Source organism: Rattus rattus, chromosome 4, assembly GCF_011064425.1.
Source record: "Rattus rattus isolate New Zealand chromosome 4, Rrattus_CSIRO_v1, whole genome shotgun sequence".
Lineage (NCBI taxonomy): Eukaryota > Metazoa > Chordata > Mammalia > Rodentia > Muridae > Rattus > Rattus rattus.
This window is the reverse complement of record NC_046157.1, coordinates 78,828,505-78,854,442: the sequence shown is the minus strand read 5'-3', so window position 1 is coordinate 78,854,442 and position 25,938 is coordinate 78,828,505. Positions and strand designations below refer to the sequence as shown.

At 35.4% G+C, this 25,938-nt stretch overlaps 1 protein-coding gene across 2 annotated transcripts in view; it reads right to left on the bottom strand.

The window, feature by feature from the left end:
• Epha3 (EPH receptor A3) overlaps nt 1-25,938 on the bottom strand; it is a 325,888-nt gene that overhangs the window by 12,718 nt on the left and 287,232 nt on the right. For both annotated transcript variants that reach the window (XM_032900528.1, XM_032900527.1), the window contains exons 13-15: nt 25,306-25,515; nt 12,541-12,690; nt 10,667-10,860 (exon numbers count right to left, since the gene is read on the bottom strand). In XM_032900528.1, the coding sequence (XP_032756419.1) occupies nt 10,667-10,860; nt 12,541-12,690; nt 25,306-25,515 (554 nt within the window). The remainder of the gene's footprint in view (nt 1-10,666; nt 10,861-12,540; nt 12,691-25,305; nt 25,516-25,938) is intronic.

Below are 25,938 nucleotides of genomic sequence, written 5' to 3'. Positions count from 1 at the left end.
AGGAGGAGGAGGAGGGGGAGGAGGAGGGGGGAGGAGGAGGAGGGGAGGAGGAGGAAGAGGGAGAGGAGGAAGAGGAGGAAGAGGAGGAAGAGGAGAAGAGGAGGAAAAACGAAAAAAGGAACCCTATTTGGATACCAGTGACCTCAGAATAACCAGTCCTGCAAAGTATCATTTTTCCACTTCCAGGATTTCTCTAGGGATTTCAAATAAAAATTGGTTCCTTTCCTCCTCAGAGAGGACATCTGGAGAGTTTATCAATGGATAGGAATTTGTCTCTCGCTGTGAAGAGCTTGTGATGTCTCCTCATGCGCACCAAGGGAATCTGGCTTTCTGAGCAGCTGCGAGCAGGAGGGTTTTTTTCAGCCCCAGCTCCAGACATAGGGTCTGAAGGGGAAATTTATAGGCAGGGTGATGTGCACCGTGAGCTCACACTTTTACTAGACAAATTAGATAGGTTTCAATCCATGCAGCTGTAAACGGTGTCCTACAGAGTTCCACCTGATCTTTTACAGCGTTTCATAAATCAGTGCCTACTGGCCACAGACCGCAGTCATTAAAAAGAAATCATGAAAATTACATGTTTGCTCAAGGGAAGCAAAAAATAACTTTCCTCCCCTGCTTGCTCCCTCCTTGTATTTGGGTTTGTGAATTATTCTTTTATGAGCTTTCATACCCTAGTGTTAAAGACGTACACATATTTTTCTTCCCATCAACTCCTATTTTAGCTGCCAGTGCTTACATACCAATTAGCACCAGGTAGTAAGGAACAAATGTTAGCTCACAACTGCCAAGCCTAAGAATATCTCCTAATAATCAGCTCATGTCGATACTGCCCTATGTTCATTAGGAGTGAGTACTAACTTATTCTTTTCTGGCTTCTGCTTTACAAATGGCTATATTTTCATATCTCAAAATTGCAATTAATATGTATTTCTTGAAGCAATGAGTAGGTTTCATGGCCTCTAGAAGAGATCACCAATATTAAAGAGGTGGGTTGTAAAATATTTTTATTTTATTTATTTTTTACTTTATCGGGGCATTTTAAGTCATGCCTTAAAGCAAAAATATTAGTATCATTTCCCTTTATTGTTTTCAGTTCCTTTCATTGTTTTTTTTAACTTTCATCTTGATGCCTCATCACTACATTCAAGAAGGAATGTTATATTTGTCAAGTTAGTAGTATGCAGATCAGTACTGACCTTGATCATTCTAGCTCTAAAATTAAAAGTCCATATACTACTAAATATATTAACTTTCTATTGGTCATGAAAAATAACTTTATTCCTATTCGTTCAAAATTATATGTAAAGTAAGCATTTCTTTGTTTCTCAATGAGAAACTGTTAACAAATGAAACATTAAGGAGAAGAAAGCCATTTTGTTCCTTTTAAAAATTGATTATTTTATTTATTTAAATTTTAAATATTATCTCCCTTCCCAGTTTCCCTTGCACAAGTCCCCTATCCCCTCCTCTCTCCCCTGCTTGTATGAGGGGGCTCTCCCACCCACCCACCTACTCCTTCCTCAGTGCCTTTCCATTCCACTACCCTGGGTCATCAAGCCTCCACAGTTTTAAGAGGCTCCCCATTCCAGTGATGCCAGATAAGGCCATCCTCTGCTACATATCCAGCTGGAGCCATGGGTACCCCCACTCCTGTGTACTCTTGTGTACTCTTGGTTAGTGGTTTAGTCCCTGGGAGTTTTGGGGGTCTGGTTGACTGATATTGTTGTTCTCCCTATGGGGTTGCAAACCCCTTCAGCTCCTACAGTCCTTGCCCTAACTTCTCTATTGGGGTCCCAATGCTCAGTCCAATGTTTGGCTGTGTACATCCGTATCAGTATTGGTCTAGCTCTGGCAAAGTCTCACAGGAGATAGCTATACTGGGCTCCTGTCAGCATGCACTTCTTAGCATCAGCAATAGTGTCTGGGTTTGGTGTCTGCAGATGGGAGGGATCCGTAGGTGTGGCAGTCTCTCCTCCACTCATTGTCCCTGTGTTTCCTTTTGAAGTCATTATACTCTTTAAAGCTCTTTATCTTTAGGTCTTAAGAGAAACTTCAGTAGTGGTAACCCTTGCCTACTTTAATGCCTCCCTATAGTAACATTAGTTACCTAAGTATTAAGATTCTTAATAGGGAGAAGAAATCACCTGGGGATCTGGCATATTTGTTTCCCTCTAACATGTTCTTTATAATATTTGTCAGAGAGCAGAATCAACCTGTCAGTTCAGAATTTGAGTCAAAGACATTTTGTGGAATAAGGCATAATTGGCTTGTGGTTGTTGACTTTATCTTGAAGTACAAAGTGTTTGTCAAAAAATCAGTTCCTCTGAAAAATACTGTTTTATGTATTCAGACATAAAAAGCATTTTAAAATAGCATTAGTTTATGGCCATTAACAGGGAAATGAGGAGTAGTTTGCTTTTGCTTGTATTTCTACTGTAAATTCATTACCATCATCCTTCCATGGTGATAAATGCATTGAAAGGCAATCTTTACAACATTTTGGATTAACTCTACATGAGTTGGTCTTCAGTACCTCATTAAACATATATTAATTAGAATATCTCAGTCTTTTTGCCACAGAATTAGTTACATTTGCTTTGCCACTTCAGCCTAGTTATTTTAATGCATATTAAAATTCTTTATGTCAATGATTTGGACTCCATGAATCAATTATAATATTAACAAAAATGAGCTTTTAGGGCTAGAAAGATGACTCAGTAGATAAATCATTGACAGTGGTTCTCAATCTCCATGGGTTGTGACCTGTTTGGGGGGTCAAATGACCCTTTCACAGGGGTCACATATCAGATATTTACATTACAATTCATAACTGTAGCATAATTACAGTTATGAAGTAGAAATTGAAAATAATTTTATGGTTGGGGGTTAGTACAACATGAGGAACTGTCTTAAAGGGCTAGGCAGGTGAGAACCACTGAGCGTCTGTATCAAAAAGACAGATGGACATGAGACCGACCTCGAATCCCCATCCCTGGCCTTTTGCAATGATCCTCCATGGCATTTCCATAAAAAACATTTAACAAAAATATCTCTAAATCTTATTTTTAACCTTAGGTTTTATTAGTTTTTGTTTTTGTTTTTGTTTTTGTTTTTTTAGATGTATTTTGATCTCAAGCAGGTTTCATCTCAAGCAGGCTTCTAGAGGGCTTGAAATACTGAGACAAAGTTTGGAGCAGAGACTGAAGGAAAGGCAATCCAGGGACTACCCCACCTGCGGATCCAGTCCATACACATATAGCCACCAAACCCAGACAATATTGCTGATGCCAAGAAGTGCATGCTGACAGTAGCCTGATATGGCTGTCTCATGAGAGGCTCTGCCAGAGCAGGACAAATACAGAGGCAGATGCTCGCAGCCAACCATTGAACCAACTGGGGTTCTCATTGGAGGAGTCAGAGAAAGGATTGAAGGAGCTAAAGGGGCTTGCAACCCGTCCCCCCCCAAAAAAAAACAACAATACCAACCAACCAGAGCTCCTAGAGACTAAACCACCATCCAAAGGGACAGACCTAAGGCTCAGCTGCATATGTAGCAAAGGATGGCCTTGTTGGGCACCAATGGATGGAGAAGCCCTTGGTCCTGCCAAGACTCCACCGCCGAGTGTAGGAGAATGTCAGGGCAGGGAGACGGGAAGGGGTGGGTGGATGGGTCAGAGAACACCCTCAAAGAAGAAGGGGGATGCGGATGAGATAGGAGGTTTATGAGTGGCAAACTGGGATAGGGGATAACTTTTGAAATGTAAATAAAAATATCCAATAAAAATAATAATTAAAGATGAAATGTAAATAAAAATCCAATAGAAAAGGAAAAAAATAGAAAAAGAAACATGTTTGAATCTTAAAGAGAAGGGCTTCATGCTTCCCTATCTAATTGTGGGTCTTTTTCTAAATTTCTCAATGGAAATTTCTGTATTCATCATCCAGGTTTCAATAGGTTTCCTGTGATTTCCAATATGTCAATCTAAAACAGTTCTTTTACAACCCTTCCTAATGCTGCAACCCTTTGATAACATACAGGTCTTCATGTTGTAGTGACCCTCAACAAAATCATTCTGTTGTTACTTCACCACTGTAATTTTGCTACTGTTATGAATTATAATGTAAATATCTACTGTGCAGGACATTTGGTATGTGACTCCCAAATAGGTCTACACCCACATGTTGAGAACAAATGCCTTAAAAATAAAAATAAAATAAAGAACTAAAATAGTTCTGGGAAAATAACAATTAACCCAGCACCCTTCCAGCCCCAAAGTCCAACTCATTTTGCTCCCTCTATTTTATGACCTTACCATTTCACTTCCAACAATGTTTTGCCCACTACTTAACAATCCATTGCTCTCTACTTTATTGTAGGTAATATTTCCCAAAGCTCCCCGGGGGCTTTTGTTTTTGGGTGGGAGTGACTGTGGAGGGTTATAAGTTTGGATATCTCTTCTTTGTAGTATTGAGAGTTATTGAGTGACTACATAGACCCCAATATAAGCAACCTAAACACTTCCCCAAGTGCCACCAAACAAAGGAATAGTCAACAGAAGCTTTTGACCATTTCAGTATCTTGGCACTTGTAGAATTTAACTTGGTTATTTTGCAGATTCTAACTGCAGCATTTAGAGTCTTCCCCCATGATATTTGGACACTATAGTGCAATGGACAAGTCTCTGAAAATTAGAGACTTGCAAGTTGGAATTGGGAGAGCTTACTGTCAGTCTATTAGAACCAAATACCCCTTCTGTAGAGTCTCATGGTAATCCAAAGCATTACTTTGCTAGAGTTAAATTTTGTTAGAAAAATGAAAAAAGGATGTATTGGTGATAAGTACTACAGTCAATAAGTTTGAGGTATTTCTACTAACTGTACAACTGTGGTTTCTATGCTGTGCATCTGTAAAGACTACTCTAAACAGGGCTTAGCTTTTATGTTTCCCTCTGTGCTGTCGTGGACCTTCAGCTTCTTACGACACCCAGTTGTACTGTGTAGTGAATGCTCATTTGCCTGTGCCTTATCTATCTATCTTACTCTTTTCTCTTCCTCTCTGCCAAGGAGAGTACAGGCCTCGAAGTGCTTCAAATGTAAAACCCAAAAGTACTTGTTAATATGTTTCATCACTCTATATATTTCATTTGCTACCAGTTCCTAAACTACTCAAATTTCTGTATCCTACAATAAGCCTTGTTTGGTAGACATTGAAATTGTTTTCTATGTCCTTTTTTTGGCTTTGTTTGCTTCTAGTCTTTCTAAGGAATGGCTGTCAGCACCACACTATCGCATGCCTTTTCCATACAGATAAAAATTCATCTCTCTATACATAATATTTAATGTTTATTATCACTCAAAATAATTTATTAAAGTCCTCACTCATAATCTTTATAATATTTTTTAAATCCTATATTACAGTAGAACTGTTATATGCCATGAAATTGAACTCATCCACTGTGGCTTTATGTGGTTTGTTTATCTCCATGGAATTACTCGGTCTATAAAGTTTAATGTTTATAAAATTTTATATACAATACAAATTAATTTCTTATGTCCAACTTTTAGAGGATTACAAAACTAAAATTAAAGCCACATCACTTCATGACTCCTGAATACCTTGTATTTTCTTTCAGTATGCACATATTTGCTGAGGCATATAGAGATTCTGAACATCTTTTTCTCCATACCCAAATGTAAGCAAGGAGTGGAGGTTGCATATGCTATCTATATAATTACCTTGGAATTTGTCATAGTGTTATATGAAGTTGCTTTTTAACTAAGATTGTATAGCATCAGTCTGTAGTACTATCAGCACACTAAGATCATCTATGTCTTTTCCCACTTGCTCTAATTTTAAGGAAATAAATCAGTTACTTGAAATTAAGTATACTATAAAATTAAATACAACTTCTCTTCTTACTACTCCTTGATCACTCCTTTTTTCTAGAGAAAGCTTGGTCCTGGATAATCCTAACCATCACTTTACAGCTTATGTGGGTCATGGACCCAGAGCAGTGATGCTCACAAAGACACAGAAAATAGAGAGATTCTGTTGTGAGTCAATTCAAATAAAGTGATAGTTTTAAAAAAATTCACCCAAAACTCCAGAATGAAAAGAATGCTTCAAAAAATAATGGTATTGGATTATAATCATATAACCAAAAAACTCTTGCAACAAATACAAGATTCAGTAGCTGATTCCTTAAGGACAGAAAGATGCCAAAGAAAACCTGTGACTGAGGACAGCAGAAGGAATTGGAAAAACCAATGAGGCTGGCAAGTTGTTAAAGTGAAAGTGCCCAACCATCAAGTTAAAAATGGTCTCTCCTTCCTCACAATCACCTTCCCTTCAGAAAACAGCTATGTAAAGCAAATCATGTAACTTCTCTGCTTTAATGGATTCCTTATGCACTTGCAAATCAATCCAAAGTCTTCATGATGGCCTCATAGCCTTAAGTGATCTGGCTTCTGTTTGCATCTTGAGGCTATGACAGAATCATCTCTCCCCCTCTCCCGCCCATCTGCCCACACCTCCAAATTCTTTCTCATCTTAGGATATCTTCAATTTACTTATCCTGTGCATATCCTACAGAGAGAGAGAGAGAGAGAGAGAGAGAGAGAGAGAGAGAGAGAGAGAGAGAGAGAGAGAGAGAGAAAGAGAGAGAGAGAGAATGAGAATATGTGTCCCAGAGGAGGGAAACTGTTGACTTTAAGGTAATGCATTTCTACCCTGTAGATCATTGCTCAAATACAAGTTCTTCATTGGTTAATTTTCAAAAACTTTATTTTCCACATAGCTATATAGTTATTTCATCCTATTGTTTGTACTGTCTGTAGCATACTGTCCATCACATGTAGCATAATTGTCAATATGGTCAGTACCGTCTGTCTTTCTCAGTTTTCAGAAGCTTCATCATTTCTATTATACAGAAGGTAGGAATATCATACACACTCACAAAAATTAGTGAATGAATGAAAAATGTCACTGGGGTTGGTAAGGCTTTTTGAACCCCTCAAATGAATCTGGCAATTCTTCTGAGTTATAAAGAGAATACCAAGTTGGCTATAAACAACTGGTTAATGTTATATTTGTTTTGATAAGGCAATTATGAGTGTGATGTGGCTAGATGCCTTGTACAGGGAAAATCAGAAGGGCAACTTAGTTGAACAGTCAGTATAGTATTCTAATTTGAAGGAGAACATGACTCTAAAAAGACACACTGGAGGTGACTCCTAAGCCCCACTCAGCCAATGAATAGTTATTGGTGGGTTTCACCTCAGCTTAGCTAGAAATAGCAGGAGACATGAGCTGGCTAATGGGAGGACAGAGAAGGATGACTGATTCAAGATAAAATGTGAAGATATCTTGAAACCAGTGCCTGGAAAGTTGTGGTTTGAGGAATGTTGGTAAAGCAGGGATATAGTGATGCAAAAATATCTGACAATACAGTTCATAGTGAATGCAGCATCTAAGTTTCACCTGGTGAGGAAAAAACATTATCAAATATCCAGGTTCTAGTATTCTTGCATAAAGATTCATAATCAGATATATTTTGTCAATTTCCCTGGAGACACTTCTCATAATAAAATCTGAGAAATAATATCATGATATAATTTTATGGCAGAGGTTACATGTACATGAAATTGTACATATATACAGAAGAGACAGAGGCAGGAGGTAGGAAAAAGAGAGAAGCATTTGCTCAAGACAGTCAGAGTGACACTTCCTCTAGAAATGACTAGAAACAATGAAATGGGTAAAAGCAGGTGTCAGCAAATTTCATTGTTCTGCCAAAATTATCCAGAGTACATAACCATGTTAAGAATTTTCAATCAACAATATTTTATGGACACTGGTTGAAAAGCAAAGGGAGAAATGAGTCCATTTGATTTGACAAAAAACAAAACAAAACAAAACAAAAAAACAATGACTTTCAAACTGTATAAAATTTCATTTAAGGAAAAAATATTGAAATCCTTGAGTGGTGTTAAGGTGGTTAATAATGACTTATATAGACTGGCCTCCTAGGATAAATGCCTTTATAACAATAAATAAGCATAAAATTTAATAAACTAAAGCCAATGGTCCTTTATAAAAAAATCTACATTTTCCCAGAATTAAATGTTTTGTGACTAAATCTTTATAAATTATTCAGGTAGTTAATGCCATAGTAGAAATATATCACATATAGAAAAAGTCAGTTTAGAACATCTGTTAAACGTTGGATATTCTGTGATCTGATATAAGACAATTTCATCCACAAAATTGAGGTTAAATATCCTAGACCCTTTAGCATTATTTAGTTTCATGTTGATAAGATCATCCAGTGGAAGGTTTAAATGCCTTCGGATGAAAAAAGAGAGTTGAAAAGCTGTTTGCCTTGCTATAGTTACTACTGAGCAGAGATCAAAAGAAATGGCTTCAAGGTGTAAAATGAGGACCATATGCCCTGCCTAGGACAGGTCTGTAATCCAGTCAGTCGTTAAACTGTCAGGTGGATTTTCACAGAATCTGCATTATCTCTCCCCCTGTGAAGTTTGGAACAGAGATGAATCTTTATAGAATAAGTTATGGTAAATTTGGTCTAAAGATAGTCAATAAATTCTATTGTAGTGACCCCCCAAATGTTTTATGAAACTAATAAATCATTATTCTCATGTAATGACATTAAAGGCTTAATTTAGATTTACATTTTTTAAAAAAGTAAATTATACAAATCTTGATCATGTTTGCTCACTATACTTAACTCAGAAGGACTGTACTATAAAATCTGAACTCTAAACAACATTTAAGAAAATATAAATTAGAAACGTCACTACATCAGTCTTAGAAATAGCATTTAAATATGGGCATCAAGGCAAAAGAGACAAGTAAAAGGAAAGCCAGCATTATTACATCAAATTAAAATGTTCTATACAGCAAGGAAATCATTAACAGGTATGAAAAAGGAAGCCCAAACGTGGAGAAATTGTTACAGACAGTACATCCATAAAGAACATGCATACAATAGTAAATTACTGTCCACAGCTTATAAGAGAGTCATACAACTCACAAGGAGAAAACAAACACCCCCCAAATAATAAAGCACAGACATGAGGCTTGTACACATGTCTTAGCCAGAGAGACCTGAAGGAAGTTATGATTGACATGTGAAAACATTCACCTATCACTGCGACATGCAAGACAAAACTAATATAACATTGCCTTCCACCTGGTAGAATGGGCATAGTTAAAAATGTGATATATGCTAAGGGTTGTTGATGAGGTGGATAAAAAATATTGTTGGTGTGTATGTAAATTCATATAAGATAAAAGTTCTTTAAACTTTAAAAGTAGAGTTAAAATGTTGCCATGCACAAAATTTTGGATGAATACCCAAACCATGTAAAATACCAAAAATGGCAGCAATAAATGATTAAAAGTATATCTCATGCATGTTCTTATTATATGTTTATATACACATATCAGTATATATATATGATATGGGTGAATTTAAAGGGCATTATTTTAAGTAAAATGATTTACATGTAAATAAAGATCTGTTTATGAACCCACAAGTGAGATCCAAAACATGTCCAACACAGATAGAATAGAATTTACCCTGAGTCAGAGTTCAGGAAAATTGGAAGAGTGTTTTCAAAAGAAACACCTTGTATTATAAGATCAAAAAGCAGTGTAGACTTAATACACATCATGATGATTGCAGAAAATAGATTATATAATAAGGATGTCAGCCTAGAATGACATTAAGATACTTCATTGTAAAGTTAATTATTGATCTGAAAGTTAAGTATCTAGCATATTTAAGGCTTATTTTGTTTAATCATGCTAATCATCTTAAAATATATGTGTTTACAGAGCTTGAATGATATATATATATATATATATATATATCTTCATTTCCCCTTTGGTCTTATTTTTTTAATGTCGTAATTTGTGCATGTATATTAAATGTTAATATTTTCTTCATTTTAGGTTTGAAGAAGATTATTTTTTATTTCTTAAAGTATTACATCAAATATTCACATAAAAATTTGGTCAGAACTCATAATTAATCAAGCCTCTTATGATCTGTATATACACACATACACATAGATAGACATACATCCCACATATACACACTAACCACATCGTTACCAGCTGCCTGATCTTTTTTTAATGTTTTTGTGTGTGCATGTGTATGTGTGCACATGCGCACATGTGTGTGCACGTGTATGTTTGTGTGTTTTAAGGGTCTCCTGTAACTCAGGCTGTCTTGATCTCACTATTTGTCGGAGAATGTCCTTGGATTCCTCCACTTCAAGAATGCTGAACGTACAGGCACGCACCAAAAGATGGGGCTCAATTTTTGGAAGCTAGCTGTAAGCAAATAAATTATCCACTTCCCTTTCCTTAAACAATAGGGAGTAAAATAAGCTATGTGTCTAGCCTTCCTATTTTATAGACATAAGCTTGGAAGATGAGGACATTTCTAGCCAAGAATCATATTAATGTATTCATTATTATTCTACCATGACATGAGGATTCTTCCCCAAGTTAAGGGAAGACAAGCAAACTTAGTTTTTCCAGTTCTGAGAACTACAATTTCTGAGAACGCAGATCAAGAGCAAGCAGGAAGCATGCATTGGGAAGGGAGTGCAGCATGTAAATCCAATATGTCACCTTGCAGCCGTGCTAGTGATGATCTTCAGACTGCCTGGATTCCGGATGAGCTTGTCCAGAATGCTGACGATCTGCTCAAACTTGGGTCTGTTGTTCCTGTCTTTCTGCCAGCAGTCCAACATCAACTGATACAGGGCAGCTGGGCAGTCCATGGGAGGTGGCAGGCGATAGCCCTCATCCACGGCCTTAATTACCTATGAAAGAGGCAGCATTTCCGGGGAAGACATGAGACTCATTGGACTTTTCCATCCCCCCGATAGGAGTGTTATAATGTTGTTTAAGATACTAAGATACTAGTTGCATGTATATACATAACAAATTATAAATGCCTGAAAATATTATATAAAGGTTAAGTAAGAGAAAGAAGTGTGTGCATATCTTCTGCAAACCAAGTTAAAAATAAAGGTTTTATAGGATAGGAAAATTTGTTGCTACTAAGAAATGATTACTAAGAGCAGGGCAGTGGTGGTATAGGCCTTTAATTCCAGCATTTTGGAGACAGAGGAAGATGGATCTCTGTGAGTCTGAGGCCAGCCTGTTTTCCTGGGCTACACAGGGAATCCTTGTCACAAAAGACCAAAAAAAGAAAAAGATTATTTTATTATAGAAATTATTATAAAAGTCTTGTATTGGTTCATGTAAAAGAATTCATGTAATTTTCAGCCATACCACACTTGAGAACTTTCGAACCACAGAAATTCTCTTTGGTAAACTCCTATGGGCAGTGCATCATTGTTTTAAAACACATGGAACAGTAATTTTAAAAGTTTAATATAAATCAGAAACATCTGGAAGAGTCCTTAATGTACAAAGTTCTTTCCTCTTATTGCTAAATTTCTGAATCCTCCACCTGGGAAAAAATCCTGAGAATTTTTATTCCTAACAAGTTCCTAGATCATGTGAAGGTTGCGGGGCCAGGTACTATGCTTATAGATGCTTTGATAAACCATGAATTTGGGGACAATATGTGGAAAACTTAGTCTCATTCTCCTACCTTTATTGTATATAAAGACATTAAGTTCATTTGAGGAAGTACGAAAATATCTATATATCAATATAGTAGAGGCAATCTCATAATCTATGACTGGGAAATGGCTATCATCTTCTTAGCTTGCCTTCTTGCTTTTATGTAGGGTTCTTGCTTAAACTCTCTGGGAAGCATAAAGAGATTTGCCAATCACATGAGCTATTAGTATCTTTCTTACTAATAGTAGCAACATTTAATAAATGTCAACACAATTTTATTTAAATCCTCATAATTATAGTTACAACAAAATGTTAATCTCCTCAAGCCCGACTCTTCATTTAATTTGTGATTAAAGTCATGTGCAAGCCTCATACATTATTAGAAACAACATGTTAGAGATTAAGTTTGTCTTTGTAAAATACTAAAATTAATTAAGAAAACACTGGAACAGTTATAAAAGTAGAGTCAAGAAAAGATGCCAGACATATTCTTATTAATGCTAAGTAGAAACCAATTTTTGGCAGAAATATTGCAAATATTCCAGGATGCATACACACACACACACACACACACACACACACACACACGCACGCGCACGCACACCACACATACACACACGCATGCACCACACATACACACACACCTAAACAAACATTATTTTATTGCATTCTTGTTTGAAATATTCCTTTTGTTACATTTTTAAATCCCTGTTTGAGAGAAAGAATTAAAGCTGTAAAAATAATTCAATTAATGCCCTTGAAAGATGTGGGAATAGCTGTATTCATCTAAGTATTTAGCTTTGATGTCACCAAGTAGGCGCCACCTGGCTTCATTATGCTCCACTTCCTTGCACAGCTTGAACTTTTAATCTCAACCCATTACTCATAAACTAAAAACATACACTTACATCCTGATTGGACATCTCCCAATACGGCCTTTCTCCGTAAGACATCACTTCCCAGAGTACAATCCCGTAACTCCATACATCGCTGGCTGATGTGAACTTGCGGTAGGCAATTGCTTCTGGTGATGTCCACCTTATTGGTATCTTTCCTCCCTTTGGATATAAAAATGAGTAATTCCAACGAATAAGTACACAATGTACTCTGAAATCAAACAATTTTTTCAGGGTATCTGCTTTGAAGGAGAATATAGGCTTCTGCCAAAAATTATCTTAATTTTATCTTAATTCAATTTTTCACATTTAGTTTGCATTTAGTCAATTATTTACTTAATTGAATTTTTTTTGACAATTTCATACATGAATAAAATGAGCTGTGGTTGGGGGAACCTCCTGCTTTCTCACATCTTCTCTTCAATTCTACTGACCTTCCTTCTCCCTATAATACTGTTTCAAACATCCATATTCCTTTTCTTTGGAGATTCTTTGAGTTTAGCAAAGATGATGTTTGTAACCATGGGATTGTAACTATGCACAGAAGCCTGGTGGGCAACATATTTTACACACAGCTCAAGATAATAACTACTCTTCTCATAAAAGCTATCAGTAACCAATACTTTAGCAGAGTGGTAGTAAGGTTCAACAGATATTTTCTAAGCCTTTGTTGGAAAACTTATCTTTAGAACAAAATTTATCCCTAAAAATATCAGAACACTGAAATCATAATAAAGCAAAATTATAAATCAAAGTTAATGCTGTTTTTAAAAGATATCAGCTCTGGCATATTAAATAGTCATAGTGTCATGGAATCTACAACTTGAAGAAATCTTTTGGAATTCAAAGCTTTCAAAAAAATCAAACTTCATTGATTTATCAAGAAATCTTAGTTCAGAAAAAAAATATGATGGAAGTTTGTTATTCCTTAAAATTTCGGTCATTGGGTAGTAGAACGGCATACTAAAAGATGATGGGTCTGGTCCTAGCAGAGTGATGCCTAAGCCTTCAAACCTTTCATCACATCCAACTCCTTCCAGTTAGGAGACAAGTGAACACACCGTTAACAATATATACAGTCACTAGCTGAGGAAATAGTGCAAAACTCACTATTGAATAGAAAGCACCAATCAAATTTAGCAATTTTGCTGCCATTATAACGAAATCAGACTTACAAAAGTTTTTTTTTTTTTTCATTTTTTTTTCCGGAGCTGGGGACCGAACAGGGCCTTGCGCTTATGGGCAAGCGCTCTACCCTGAAACTAAATCCCCAACCCCCAGACTTACAAAGTTTTTAATCTTCCCTGTTCCACATGAGGCAGCATCAAGTCACTGTGGCTTTAAATGAAGACAGAAGAAACTGGCATTGAACATATCTAATTAAAAGCATAGACTGCAGAAGAGAATTAAGCCCAATAAAACGAATGTGGAATTAAAAGGAAAAAAAATGAGTATATCACCACAAATTGTTCAATTCCATCCTGGTCGATTCAAACTTTTTGTTCATTACCAGTGCAAAGATGTAGTGCTAGTATAATGAGCTAGTAAAATGTCCACTGTCATAAATAAAAAAAAATATAGTGTTTCCAAACTATAATCTGAAATCACAAGCCCATGAAAGCTGAATATGTAGTAAAAGCAAAGGTTATGAGCATAGCACACGTGCGTCTCGGCCGACCACACAGAATTGTTGCTTATATTCAGATTCATTGTCTTGGCAAGAGATCAGGCATCCAAGAATTGCTTGTTTATCTTAGTTGAATCCTATTTTCCTAAATTAATGCTGCCTTAACTTCATACTTTTGTCTTTTTCTTGGGGGACATTCTTAACACTTTCTCTGACTGCCCTGTCTTTCCACCATTTTGAAGCAAATAGCGTATTGTATTACTCGTCTCTGCATTAAGCCATGCAGCACATCTTCCATCTTTATCTATCTGCAGCCCATCACCTATGGCCAACCATTCGCCTTCATCCTTCCACTCAACAACCTCAATCCCTTCTTGGTAACCATCATTCCATATTAATTCTATGAGATGAGCTTTAGTCCAACGCATAGAAACCACTTAGCATAGCACTGCCGAGGCCCATCATTATTGTTACAAATAATAGGATTCTATTCTTTTTAGAGTAGAATATCCTACTTATAATCATGCTGTCTTCTTTCCTCCTACATTCTGGACAGACCTACATTTGGTGAGACTGGAGAACATGGCTGTCTTTCTACTCTTATTCTTTATGCATGTGGGAGAACACGAGAGCCAGGTTCTAGAAAGGGTTCCTATCAACATTACAGACCAGATGTTTCCAGACTCGGGGACTCTGAATTCTGAGATGACTTTATTCCCTCTGTGTGTAAATGATATCAGTAATTATGACAACCCAAAGTAGCTATAGACAGTATCAAAAGTCCACGGGGAAAGGGCTTGTCCCTGTGGGAAAGCTGCTACTTCAAAGAATACATGACAATTCTCCACCCGGGGTCACAGGGTCAGGGTTTTTATAGGACTTGGTTGCACTCCCTGTTCCTCATGCTCATTGTTTCTTGAGATACTTTTGCTCTTGTCCTAGGATTTAGCTTTATTATGAAAGTCAATAGTTCAAATCTCAAGAGCTAATTTATTGGTTTACTTCTTGCACCTGTTGCTCTTTTTGTAATTAATTAATTTATTTTTTATTTTACTTATGTTGGTGATCTGCCTCCATATTTGCCTGTGTGAGGGTGTCAGATCTTCTGTGACTGAAACTACAGACAATTGCGAACTGCCATGTGGGTGATGGAAATTGTACCCAGGCCCTTTGGAAGAGCAACCAGTTTGCTTATACTCTGAGCCTCACAAGAGTAATTTAATATGTAGATGTTGATAACATATCCTTTGTAGAAGTTCTCATTTCAATCGTTCTTCCTTTCTTTTTTAAAAAATAATTTGAGTATCATTTTCCTTCTCAGTTGGAGTTTACTGGTGGGCAAGCATTTCATCAAGAGGCCCCAAGGCTGGAGAGCAGTGTTGTCATCTGCCGTCTGCATGGCATGTTTAAGACATGCAGGTAAAGAAAGGGGTACTGAGAAGCCTTCACTGTACCATAATGTATGGTGGAGTGTTCTGTCTTTTGGCTGAATAATTGTTGTGTAGAATTGAACATACAGAAGACAGTATCATTACGTGTTGGTTATTTGTTTTTACAAATAATTAATTCAGAAGCTTATAAATCATCCTGCTCATGATGGGGAACCTAAAACCTCTTCCTTCCTCATCATCCACATCAACAGTTCATCTAAGATTTTACGGTTTCTATTTTTTATTTCCTTTTGAATTTACATATGTGAGAAATATGCTTAACTTGTTGTTTTATAATAACTGCCAAATAGCTATTAAATATAAAAGATTTCAATGAAGTATGTAAAAAATTGGTTTTGATGAGACTGTGTGCTGCTTTGATTTATTCCTGAGAACAAAATTTTATTGCAGCTTTTTTGATAAACCTAAACTTGGAATTCATTTCATAATTTGTGTTCTTTTGGTGAAATACCGAGTATCCAGAATGTTTTACAAGAATAACTAATTATACAAATAATTTATGACGGTGCATTCTCCATGTTGTAGTAGGTTTTTAAATTTATTATTTATTTAAATGTTTTCTGTATTTTCATTTAAACTCCTAGTATATGCACGCATTTGAGGTAAGTATCCACTTGCGTAGAGCAATTCCAAAATTGCAGCATATGGAGTATATCTTAAATCTTAACCAAATGGAACTCCACTTCAAAGTCAGCAGAATATAAAGTTAACGCTTGTTCCCCATGTTTGAAATATCAAACCTACAGTCATACCTAACCAGCATCTGTCTATGTGCAACTTTACAAATTGGGAGTTCCAGGGAATATTCAGTTATTTGTCCCACTTGAATATTTTATTTTAGTAGAAATAATAAGTGTTGCTTTCTGGGAGCAGTTTTGATCCTCCTGTTAAATTTTTTGCCAAGTTTGTTGTCATTTCGGCAGCAATTTTGCCATATAAAAACGTAGGGCCATGGGTGACATAAAACTTAACTATATTCTTCTCTTTGTCTTCTCTAACAACCTAAAAGCTTGAATATCATATAAAACTCAACTCTTCAGCTTTCAAATTTCTGTACTAAATCTACATGAACAGCAAGGATGCTGACATTCACTATGATAATTATGTAGAGGTCTTTAAGAGAGATTAACTTCTTACTAAATCTCAGGTCTACTTGATCATGTATTTTTGTCTTCCTTCTATACAGCATATAGAAAAATTTAAAGAGATGGATAAAGATTTTCGAAAACAGGTGTTAGGGGCCCTATGAAACAGTGCTTACCTGTCATTTTCCAGTATTAGTCACAAGAGTTTTAAACCTTTTTCCAGTCTCTAATATCCCATATAGTGAACTGTTCTTGGAAAATTCCAAAAGTCAGAACTCTGAGAATTCAAAATTTAAAATTGATAGTTCCCATAGAGTGGTTTCTATCTTCCTAATGCTTTAACCCTTAAAAACAGTTCTTCACATTGTGGTGACCCCCCCCCCTCCAGCCACCATAAAATTATTTCATTGCTATCTCATCACAGGAATTTTGCTATTCTTATGAATCTTAATGTAAATGTCTAATTTATAGGATATTTGATATGTGACTCCTTGTGAAATGGTCAGTCGATTCTTGAAGTGTCATAACCCACAGGTTGATAACATCTGCATAAGACATGATGGTGTTTTTCTCTAGGAGCTTACTTGATGCTTTGCTGAATGTGGGTGACCTCAGCTTTAACTTCTAAAGAGAAGAACACTGGCTGAATGCCTGGGTGTTAAGACATAATATTTTATATTGATTATTTTAGTCTCTGTAAAAATAATTTCCTGTTGATAAGCACTGTTCCAAGAATTCTCATTTCCTCTCTCTTGCCTGTGAGCTCTGTCAGAGTGTATTTCAAGTAGCAAAGGATTTAGGAGGGTTAATCTGAGTAAACCCAGAGTGATTGAGCATTGACAAATATTAGCCTCTCAGGTTGAAAGCAGAACTACACTGATAAATCACATTGCTGAACGTCTCAGCTTCTATCTGCTTCACTCACTGAAGTAGACAAGGAACACTCCAAGAGGAAGCAACTCCCAGAAGATATATCTATTCTGATCGTAGTAGCTCCTTCCTAACGGTTACTGAGGGATAGTTTCAGCAGATGTTGTCTGCCATGAAAGATAAGAGACAGATGGCTCTTTAAGAAGCAGAAGCCTACCCTTGAACTCTTGAGAATTTTTTTCAATTTTATGTAAAACAATTAAGAATTTATTAATAGGCAGAAGAATGCCCATGTTTAAATAATTCTAAAAATGCCAAAACACACAACTGAAATGAGAAAGATTTATGTCCCTTCCAGCTGTTCGCACAATAAGTTAGGTCATACGAGGGGAAGCTCATACCTGTACTACAGCACACATCCTGAAGACGATGGCTAATGTGAGCTACTGTGGCTCTGGTTCTTTCCAAAATTCAGTAAATGTCAGATTCTGTATTAAGTTGTTTTAAAGTATCTTCCAAGATTATTTTAAATTAAATGAACTAGGGGTATGAAATGTTTATGTAAAAATTATTACCTGCTGAGCCCTCTCTTTAGCTCCCAAATTCGTCTTTGAAAAGGAGCACATGGCACTGCACTACTGTGCAGTGATACAAACAAGGGGAGCTTGTTCTCTGTTTCAAAATGGAAATAAGCAAATTAATTGAACTAAGCAAGACACAACAAGACGAGCATGTGTAATCACACTCATGTATGGAATTGCAAAAATATTGTTCTTATAAAAGTGAGTAGATTAGGGACTGTCAAAGACCTGGACAAAAAGGGAAAACGATAGGGAAGGTCAGGAGAGATTAATCACCAAGTACCAAATTATTATTAGATTGGAGCAAGAAGTTCTGGCATGCTGCTGCACAGCATCGATACTTCCAATAAAAAAAACTATATATTATACAGTTTTTAAAACAAGCATAGATAATATTAAATGTCTTCACCTTAAGGAAATAACAAATCTTTGAGGAAGCAGATTTATTAAACATTTGGTTCAAATATTACATATGTATGCCTGTGTTGAAGCTTACATTGTATCCCATTGAAATGTATATTTTTAATGTTTTATATGACATCTATAATTTATTTTAAAAGTTACATAAAATAATTTAAAATTCTTAGGATTTTTTTTGCAATTTTGGTGCCAAAGTATGCCAAAGATGCAACATTATAAATCCAAAAAGTCATATGCAATATTGCAGAAATGGTGTATGTTCATAGTAAGATAATATTAGTAATACCAAATCATTCTAATAATTAAAAATATAATATAGCTTGAAGACTCACATAGGTAATATTAGCAATTGTGAAATAACAGAGATAAACCAATAGCATTAGTCTGCAAATCCCCAGAGTCTTCTAAGGATCTAATGACTTTGTGATTAACAGAGAGAAAGGTGAGGAGGGCATGGCATCAGTTCCCCTGTATATGTGCACTTAGTGAGTCACTGAGCCAAATGTAAAGTAATTCCAGACATAATGTTAGCAAAACAATGGTTCTGACACCATAGTGGGTGGAGTTCATGCAGTACTGACTAACATCTTTTTTGGGTAATAGAGACAGAATGATTTACAGCTGGGCATGGTGTCTTTATACCTACAGTAACAGAATTCAGGTGACTGAAAGCAAGAAGATACAAATTTTCATCTCACCTGAGCTACATAGCACATTTTATATGTTTATTTATTATATTTTTTATTATTTAGAACAATTTTTAAACGTAAATATATTTTGATTATATTTTCCCCTCTCCCAATCTCCTCCTCCCTACCTATCCAACTATTTTCTCAAAAAAACAAAAATTCAATACAACAACAAACCTTTTCAAAACTAAGAAAACAAAATAAAACCACATCCCTAAAGAAAACAAAACACCAAACTTTAACAAAAAAAAAAAACATAAAATAATTATATGTTGGTCAACTTTTCCTGATCATGAGACATGTCCTGGATTGGTTTATATCTCCATTTTCACTCTCTTGGATAAAACTGGCCTTTGTCCTCTCCCATGAGGTGTAAGTGACAGTTCAGTTGTTAGCATAACCACACTTCTGCTAGAGGATGAATACACGAAGAACTCAAGAAACTAAACATCAAAAACCCTAATAGCCAAATTAAAATCTGGGGTAGAGATATAAACATGTTTATTAAATTGGAAGACTGCATGCAGCAGAATTCAGAAAGATCCACACTTACTAACCTCGTAAACTTAAAATCCAAATATCAAAGACATCACCATAACACCAGATACACAGAACCTGATAGAAAATAAATAGGTTAGGATATAACCTTTAACTAAGTGGCACTGGAAAAGACTTTCTGAACAGAATACTGTTAATATGGGTACTAAGGTTAATATTTAATAATTAGTAAATCATAAAACTGAAAAGATTCTTCATGGCAAAGACACCATTGTTCAGACAAAGTGGTAGCCTACAGAATAGGAAAAGATTGTTACTAACTATACATTCCATAAAGGATTACTATCCAAAATAAACAATGGATTTAAAACATTGGACACCAAGAGAAAAATCAAAAACTTAAAAATGGGCTACAAATCTAAATAGTGAGTTCTTAAAGGGGGGAGCACAGATAATTGAGATACATTTAAAGAAATGTTTAGCAGCCTTAGTCAACAGGAAATGCAAATTAAAACTACTTTGAAATTTCACCTAGCATCTGTCAGAATATCTAAGATCAATAACAAGTGATATCTCAAGCTCCTGAGGACACTACACATTGCTAGTAGGAGCACAAATTCATACAGCTGTTATGAAACCAGTGCAGTGGTTCCTCAGTAAGAGGGACATCGATATCACTAAAGATCCTACTGTATTACTCTTGGGAATATATCTAAAGGATGCTTTGTCCTATCACAAAGACATTTGCTCAACAGTGATCATTGCTCCCCTCTTCAGAACAGCCAGTGACTGGAAACAAGTTAGATGTTCCTTAACATGAGACAGGGTAATGAAAATGTGATAATTTATACAGTGAATTATTACTCAGCTGTTAAAAATTGACACCCAAAAGGATGTGGTCCCTGAACTAGAAAATGGAGAAAAAGAAAGAAAAAGAATGAGCTCTTCCCTTCATGGAACTGCTCTTACAGCGATTGATCCCCACACCCCACCCCCACCTCTGATCTGAGTTACAGTGAGTACACAAATGCATGAGATGAGATCTTGGCTCTGCTCACTTCTAGACTCTCAGTCTCAAGAACTGTGTCTGGAATACAGAAACCACTAATTTACTGCCCAAATCTGTGAATTGGTGAATCATACATGTCACCAATAACAGTCCCTACAGGGGACTGTAGATAAAATATTTAAACACATTACCATAAAGCTTCCATGTTTAATGTTCCACTTCAAAATTACAGTTTTGATTTTCCATCATGTAGATATGGATAGATTTATTTTTCCCAGGCTGAAATGATCATGCTAGCCATCTGTCTAAAATGTACATTGAGAACTTCCACGGTGACTTATTTACTTTTGATTCCACAGTGATAACTGAAGTCAATATATAATTTAGACTAGGTAGAAGTGAGTGGCTTTGTTTTGTGAAGTTGTATACAAGACTTGTCATGCCTAATTAGAGAGTGGGGAGTAGTTTGGCATTGGTTTTATTTATTTAGTTATAATATTTATTGTTAGCATATAAAGAACATTGCTTAGATAATTTGTTCTTAGATTTTTTTTCATGTATCAATGGAATATGGCTAATATTATTCATCTCCATAACATAATGTCACTTTTGATGTTATCAGTTTTCAGTTGAGAACCATTCAAGTATGAAGACTTAGGATTTCATAATTTTAATTGGAAATACTATGAACAAAACAAGACCATTAAGTTCTTTAGTATTAGCCATCATTTTTACTAATTCGAGATATGAATTTAGATAATATAATGTTATCCACCATATTAGTGGAAACACTTCAGTAGAATCACAAATATAAAATCTATACAACATAAAATTTCCTTTATGGCCAAAGATCTGATCCTCTAAACCAAGCTTGGATTTTATTGGTTATGCTCAGTACAAATCATCAAAATGAAGTAAAGACAAAATGATGTAACATTGGAAGACATATCCAAGAGAAAGTCAACTGGTTTTCTCTAGTTTCTCAACATAGCCCATGAAACAATTATTAAGATTGCAAAAAGGTATAAGTTGCCTGACTACCTGACATATAGACAACATAAAAGTCTGCCCTTAGTCAAGTTGGGACAATGTATATAACAGCAGATCCACAACTGGTATATTGCAATTATGAGTTCTATATCAACATGATACTATGAATGTTAATTGACACAGATGTATGTAAACATGCTAATATATATGCAATCCTACACTTAAAATTTTATATAAAACAAAATACACAAAATTCTAGCTACATGGCTCTTTTATTAAATATTTTTTTTAAATTTTGTGCTTTCATGTATGTATATATTTGTGTATAGTAGGCATATGTTTAAGTGTGTGTGTGTGTGTGTGTGTGTGTGTGTAGAGAAACAGTCAGACAGAGAGACAGAGAGAGACAGAGACAGAGACAGACAGACAGAAACAGAGAAAGAGAGAGAAACAGAAGCCACAGAACCTGTACCATTGACTTCCCATGTGTGTGGATGTCAGAGTACAATTTACGCTACTAGGTTCTTGCCTGTCAACATGGTTAATTTAAAATAAATTAAATGGAAGTACAGTTCAAAACAAAAAGGAACAAAAGGGAACATGTCATAATCATACTTTGAAAGTGACATGTTGAAAAAAAAGTTGAAATTCTTTGGTTGTTTATTGCGCGACAACAGAATTTCTTTGGGATTTATATGTGTGGTGCTGCCTGCTCTCGTTACACCATCAAAGGCAATTCAGGGGGTTTTGGTGTGATTTGTGAGGGTAGAGTGCAGCTGCAGTTATGCTTTACAAACAACTCCTAAAAACATATCACATCACATAAAACTACATCATAATTTAGATTTATATCATTGAATGACTACTGAAATGTTTATTTAGTTTTCAAGGTACTTTTCCTGGTAAAGCACCTGTAGCAATTGTCTTCTTCAAAGTGTCATTCGGGCATCTGTAGGAATCCCAAGAGCATTTCGGAGAGTCTGTGAGCTTGAAACGATTTTCATAATAACACTAAAACTTTATAGCCTTTCACATGCAACATCCCAAGAGTTTGAAGTGGGGTTTTACAAAGGGCGCAGGATGCATAATAGTAGTGTAAAATGTGCAATGTCAATATTTGGAATTTTTGCATCACTCAGGAGTAAAAAAAAAATTAAGAAAAATAACTTAATGTGGATATTGAAAATAGCTGATTCTTGCCTAAAATCCTTATTAAAATAGAATCACACACATTCAAATAACTGCTTATTTGCCCCTTCTTTTCATCATACTGTTTAGAACATAAGGGGAGATCATTATATGATATATAATAATATATATTTATATATAACATACATATACATATATATGTATATAAATATGAACACAAAAGAGAGAGGTATGGAGAAATAGACAACACGTTTAGAGATCAAGCGAATTCTCAATGACATATGTACTCCAGTTGAAGATATTTATATTTTATTTATCTATTGTTTAAATTATGTGTATGGGAGCACAGGTTTTACATGAGTGCTGGGATAAGCATTACAGTTCTTATAGACACACAGCAAGTGCTCTGGCCTACTGAGCCCTGTGTCCAGTTTCTAAGGGTTATTTTTTTATTTTGAACATAATTAGTTGATATAATAATTTCAGTACTCTTATTTATTTTGTTTGACTCCCACAAAGACATCTGAAATAATAGAAAGGGCAGACATCCTCCCATCAAAAACACTGAATCAAATGTGGTACGTGATTTTTGTTTGTTCGATTGATTGATTTCTCTCTACTTAAAAGCAACAGCATACAAAATGGCAGTGTCAAAGAGTCAATGGATTGAAACACCAAGTGGCATTTCCTGAATTGTAGAAAATACAGACTATGCAGAATATCTTAAGTGTTATTAAGCAACATGTGACGTTTAAAGTGAGTTTATCATATTTATACAAAACATATGTCTCTTGAACAACTTTAGGTATTTTCGAAAAGAGAAAAATTAATTGAATATTAAGCCAAGTAAATAAAATATTATGCAAGATGGATAGAATGATTTTGGTTACAAACACAAATGAATAAACTTGAGTTCATATATGTTTTTTGTAGCAACAAACTTTTATCTCATTCAAATCTATTCTCCCAAATATTGATTGAATATTTTTTAATAATGCTTTTTGACATGTTCTCTTTTTAAATTTCAAAAGGAGGAGCTCTCATATTTATACTTAAACTAAAGTTCCAGTCAGCACACTTTTCCACAGAGCTACATATAATGCCAACTCAGCTGTTTTGATGTGTTTACATGAAAAATAGCAGTCCAATAACTTTGTAATCATACTTATCTTAAGAGTAAATCATAAATTACTCTACTAAACAAAACTTGTTATTGGTGATTAAGTCAGCGACTTCAAAATTACTGTAGACATGCAGATGCTTCTCTAAAGGAAGCTGGGCCCCCATGGGTATTTGAGAGAGCTCCAAAAGAACACAAGGATGAACACTGAGCTGCTTTGAGCAATTGTGTGTCTGATGGGAATGGATCCACTTGGCTGCTGTGGTTAGCAAGAATCTTCTGACACTGAAATTTCAAAACAAATCCCCTTGCATTTTTATTCAGAAATGATCCATAAAAATATTGACATAGCAATTCCCTTCTTCTTACCCCCTTCTTTACTTCCTTCCTCAAAAGACAAATACATGGCTCTCAAATGTCCTAAACAAAGTCACAGCCAGCATAATGAAGGAAAACTGATTATCATGTTTGCCCAACCCTCTTCTACTGTAGCAGTCGTTCTGTAGAATATTCCATGATCAAGAATAGTATCTGGATCAAGGATGCTCACATTTAATATATGTAACATTATATGTGACAGAAAAATGAGAGTCTGATTCAAGAGCTAGTTTATATTATAAATATGTTCAAATATAAGTCTCTTACTAGATGTGCTTTATTGAAACTGAAAGTATTCTTTTGAATAGGACAGCTGTTGCAGGAACAATACAAGCAGTGTGTCTTTTTCTAGACTGTTAGAAGTTTATTGAGCCATGGAACTTTATAAAAGACATCTTCAGAGGACTAAGCAGCAATGAGGAGTATAAAATCATTTCTTGGGTAAGTAAATATTATTCCTTGCTACATGTTTTCCCCTGGGATGAAAGTGTGGTCAGAAATATGATGCCATGTTTGTAGAGAGCACAGAAGCATCAAAAGAGACCGTGGAGGATATTAACTCTAAATATTTAAAAGTAACACCCTAGTTTAAAAAAAAACTAGAGAATTTATCAAATCTGCCTGTTAAAGGTATCTCAATCAATAATAGTGAGTAAAATGTCAGTAGTTTAGACATATGGAAACCTTGCAGTGTTGAGCAGATGTTTATTTGACAAGGTATTATGTTATTTTACAACTATAATAGGTAACCTATCCATTTTTCACCAAATAAATGATATTTATGGAAAGATGTATCCATCTATAGAAACCTAACAGACACATGATTTTATGTTATCATTTCTGCTTGGTTGTATACTTACACATTTATAGTAAGGGAATTGTCATGGTAACGGAAACCCCCATTACTCACTCTGGTGGTGTAAGCAGCTTCAGGGTCATCTTCCAACACTCGAGAGAGTCCGAAGTCAGAGACTTTGCACACCAAGTTACTGTTGATCAAGATGTTTCGAGCAGCAAGGTCGCGGTGGACATAGCCCATATCTGAGAGGTACTTCATACCAGATGCTATCCCACGGAGCATTCCCACGAGCTGGATGACTGTGAACTGGGCATCATGTTTCTGAAATCATTTGTAATACAACTAAGATAGGTTTCCGTTATTTTATAATTTCACATGGCAACATTTTTCCTTATCGACTCTACGCGTTTTTATGAAAAGCATCCAAGACTATCGTTATCTGTGAACAAATGAGTGCATAGCTAACACAAAATTGATAGTGGTTGCATTACCCAGTATTCTATCCTAAAATCAGAAGTAAGTTCAAAAGTAGTACTGTCTTGATCTTTGTATAATACTCAAGCTCATTCTCAAAAACTAATGTTAAGAAAAAATTAAATAGCATGGATATTTCAAGATGATAACTATTTGATTTATATTTCACTATGTTCTCTTGGTTATAATTTTAGCAATCATCATAAACAAGTAATTATGAGAAAAAATGTGTTTGCCCAATTTTTATGTTATGGCCTGACCCTTAGTTAT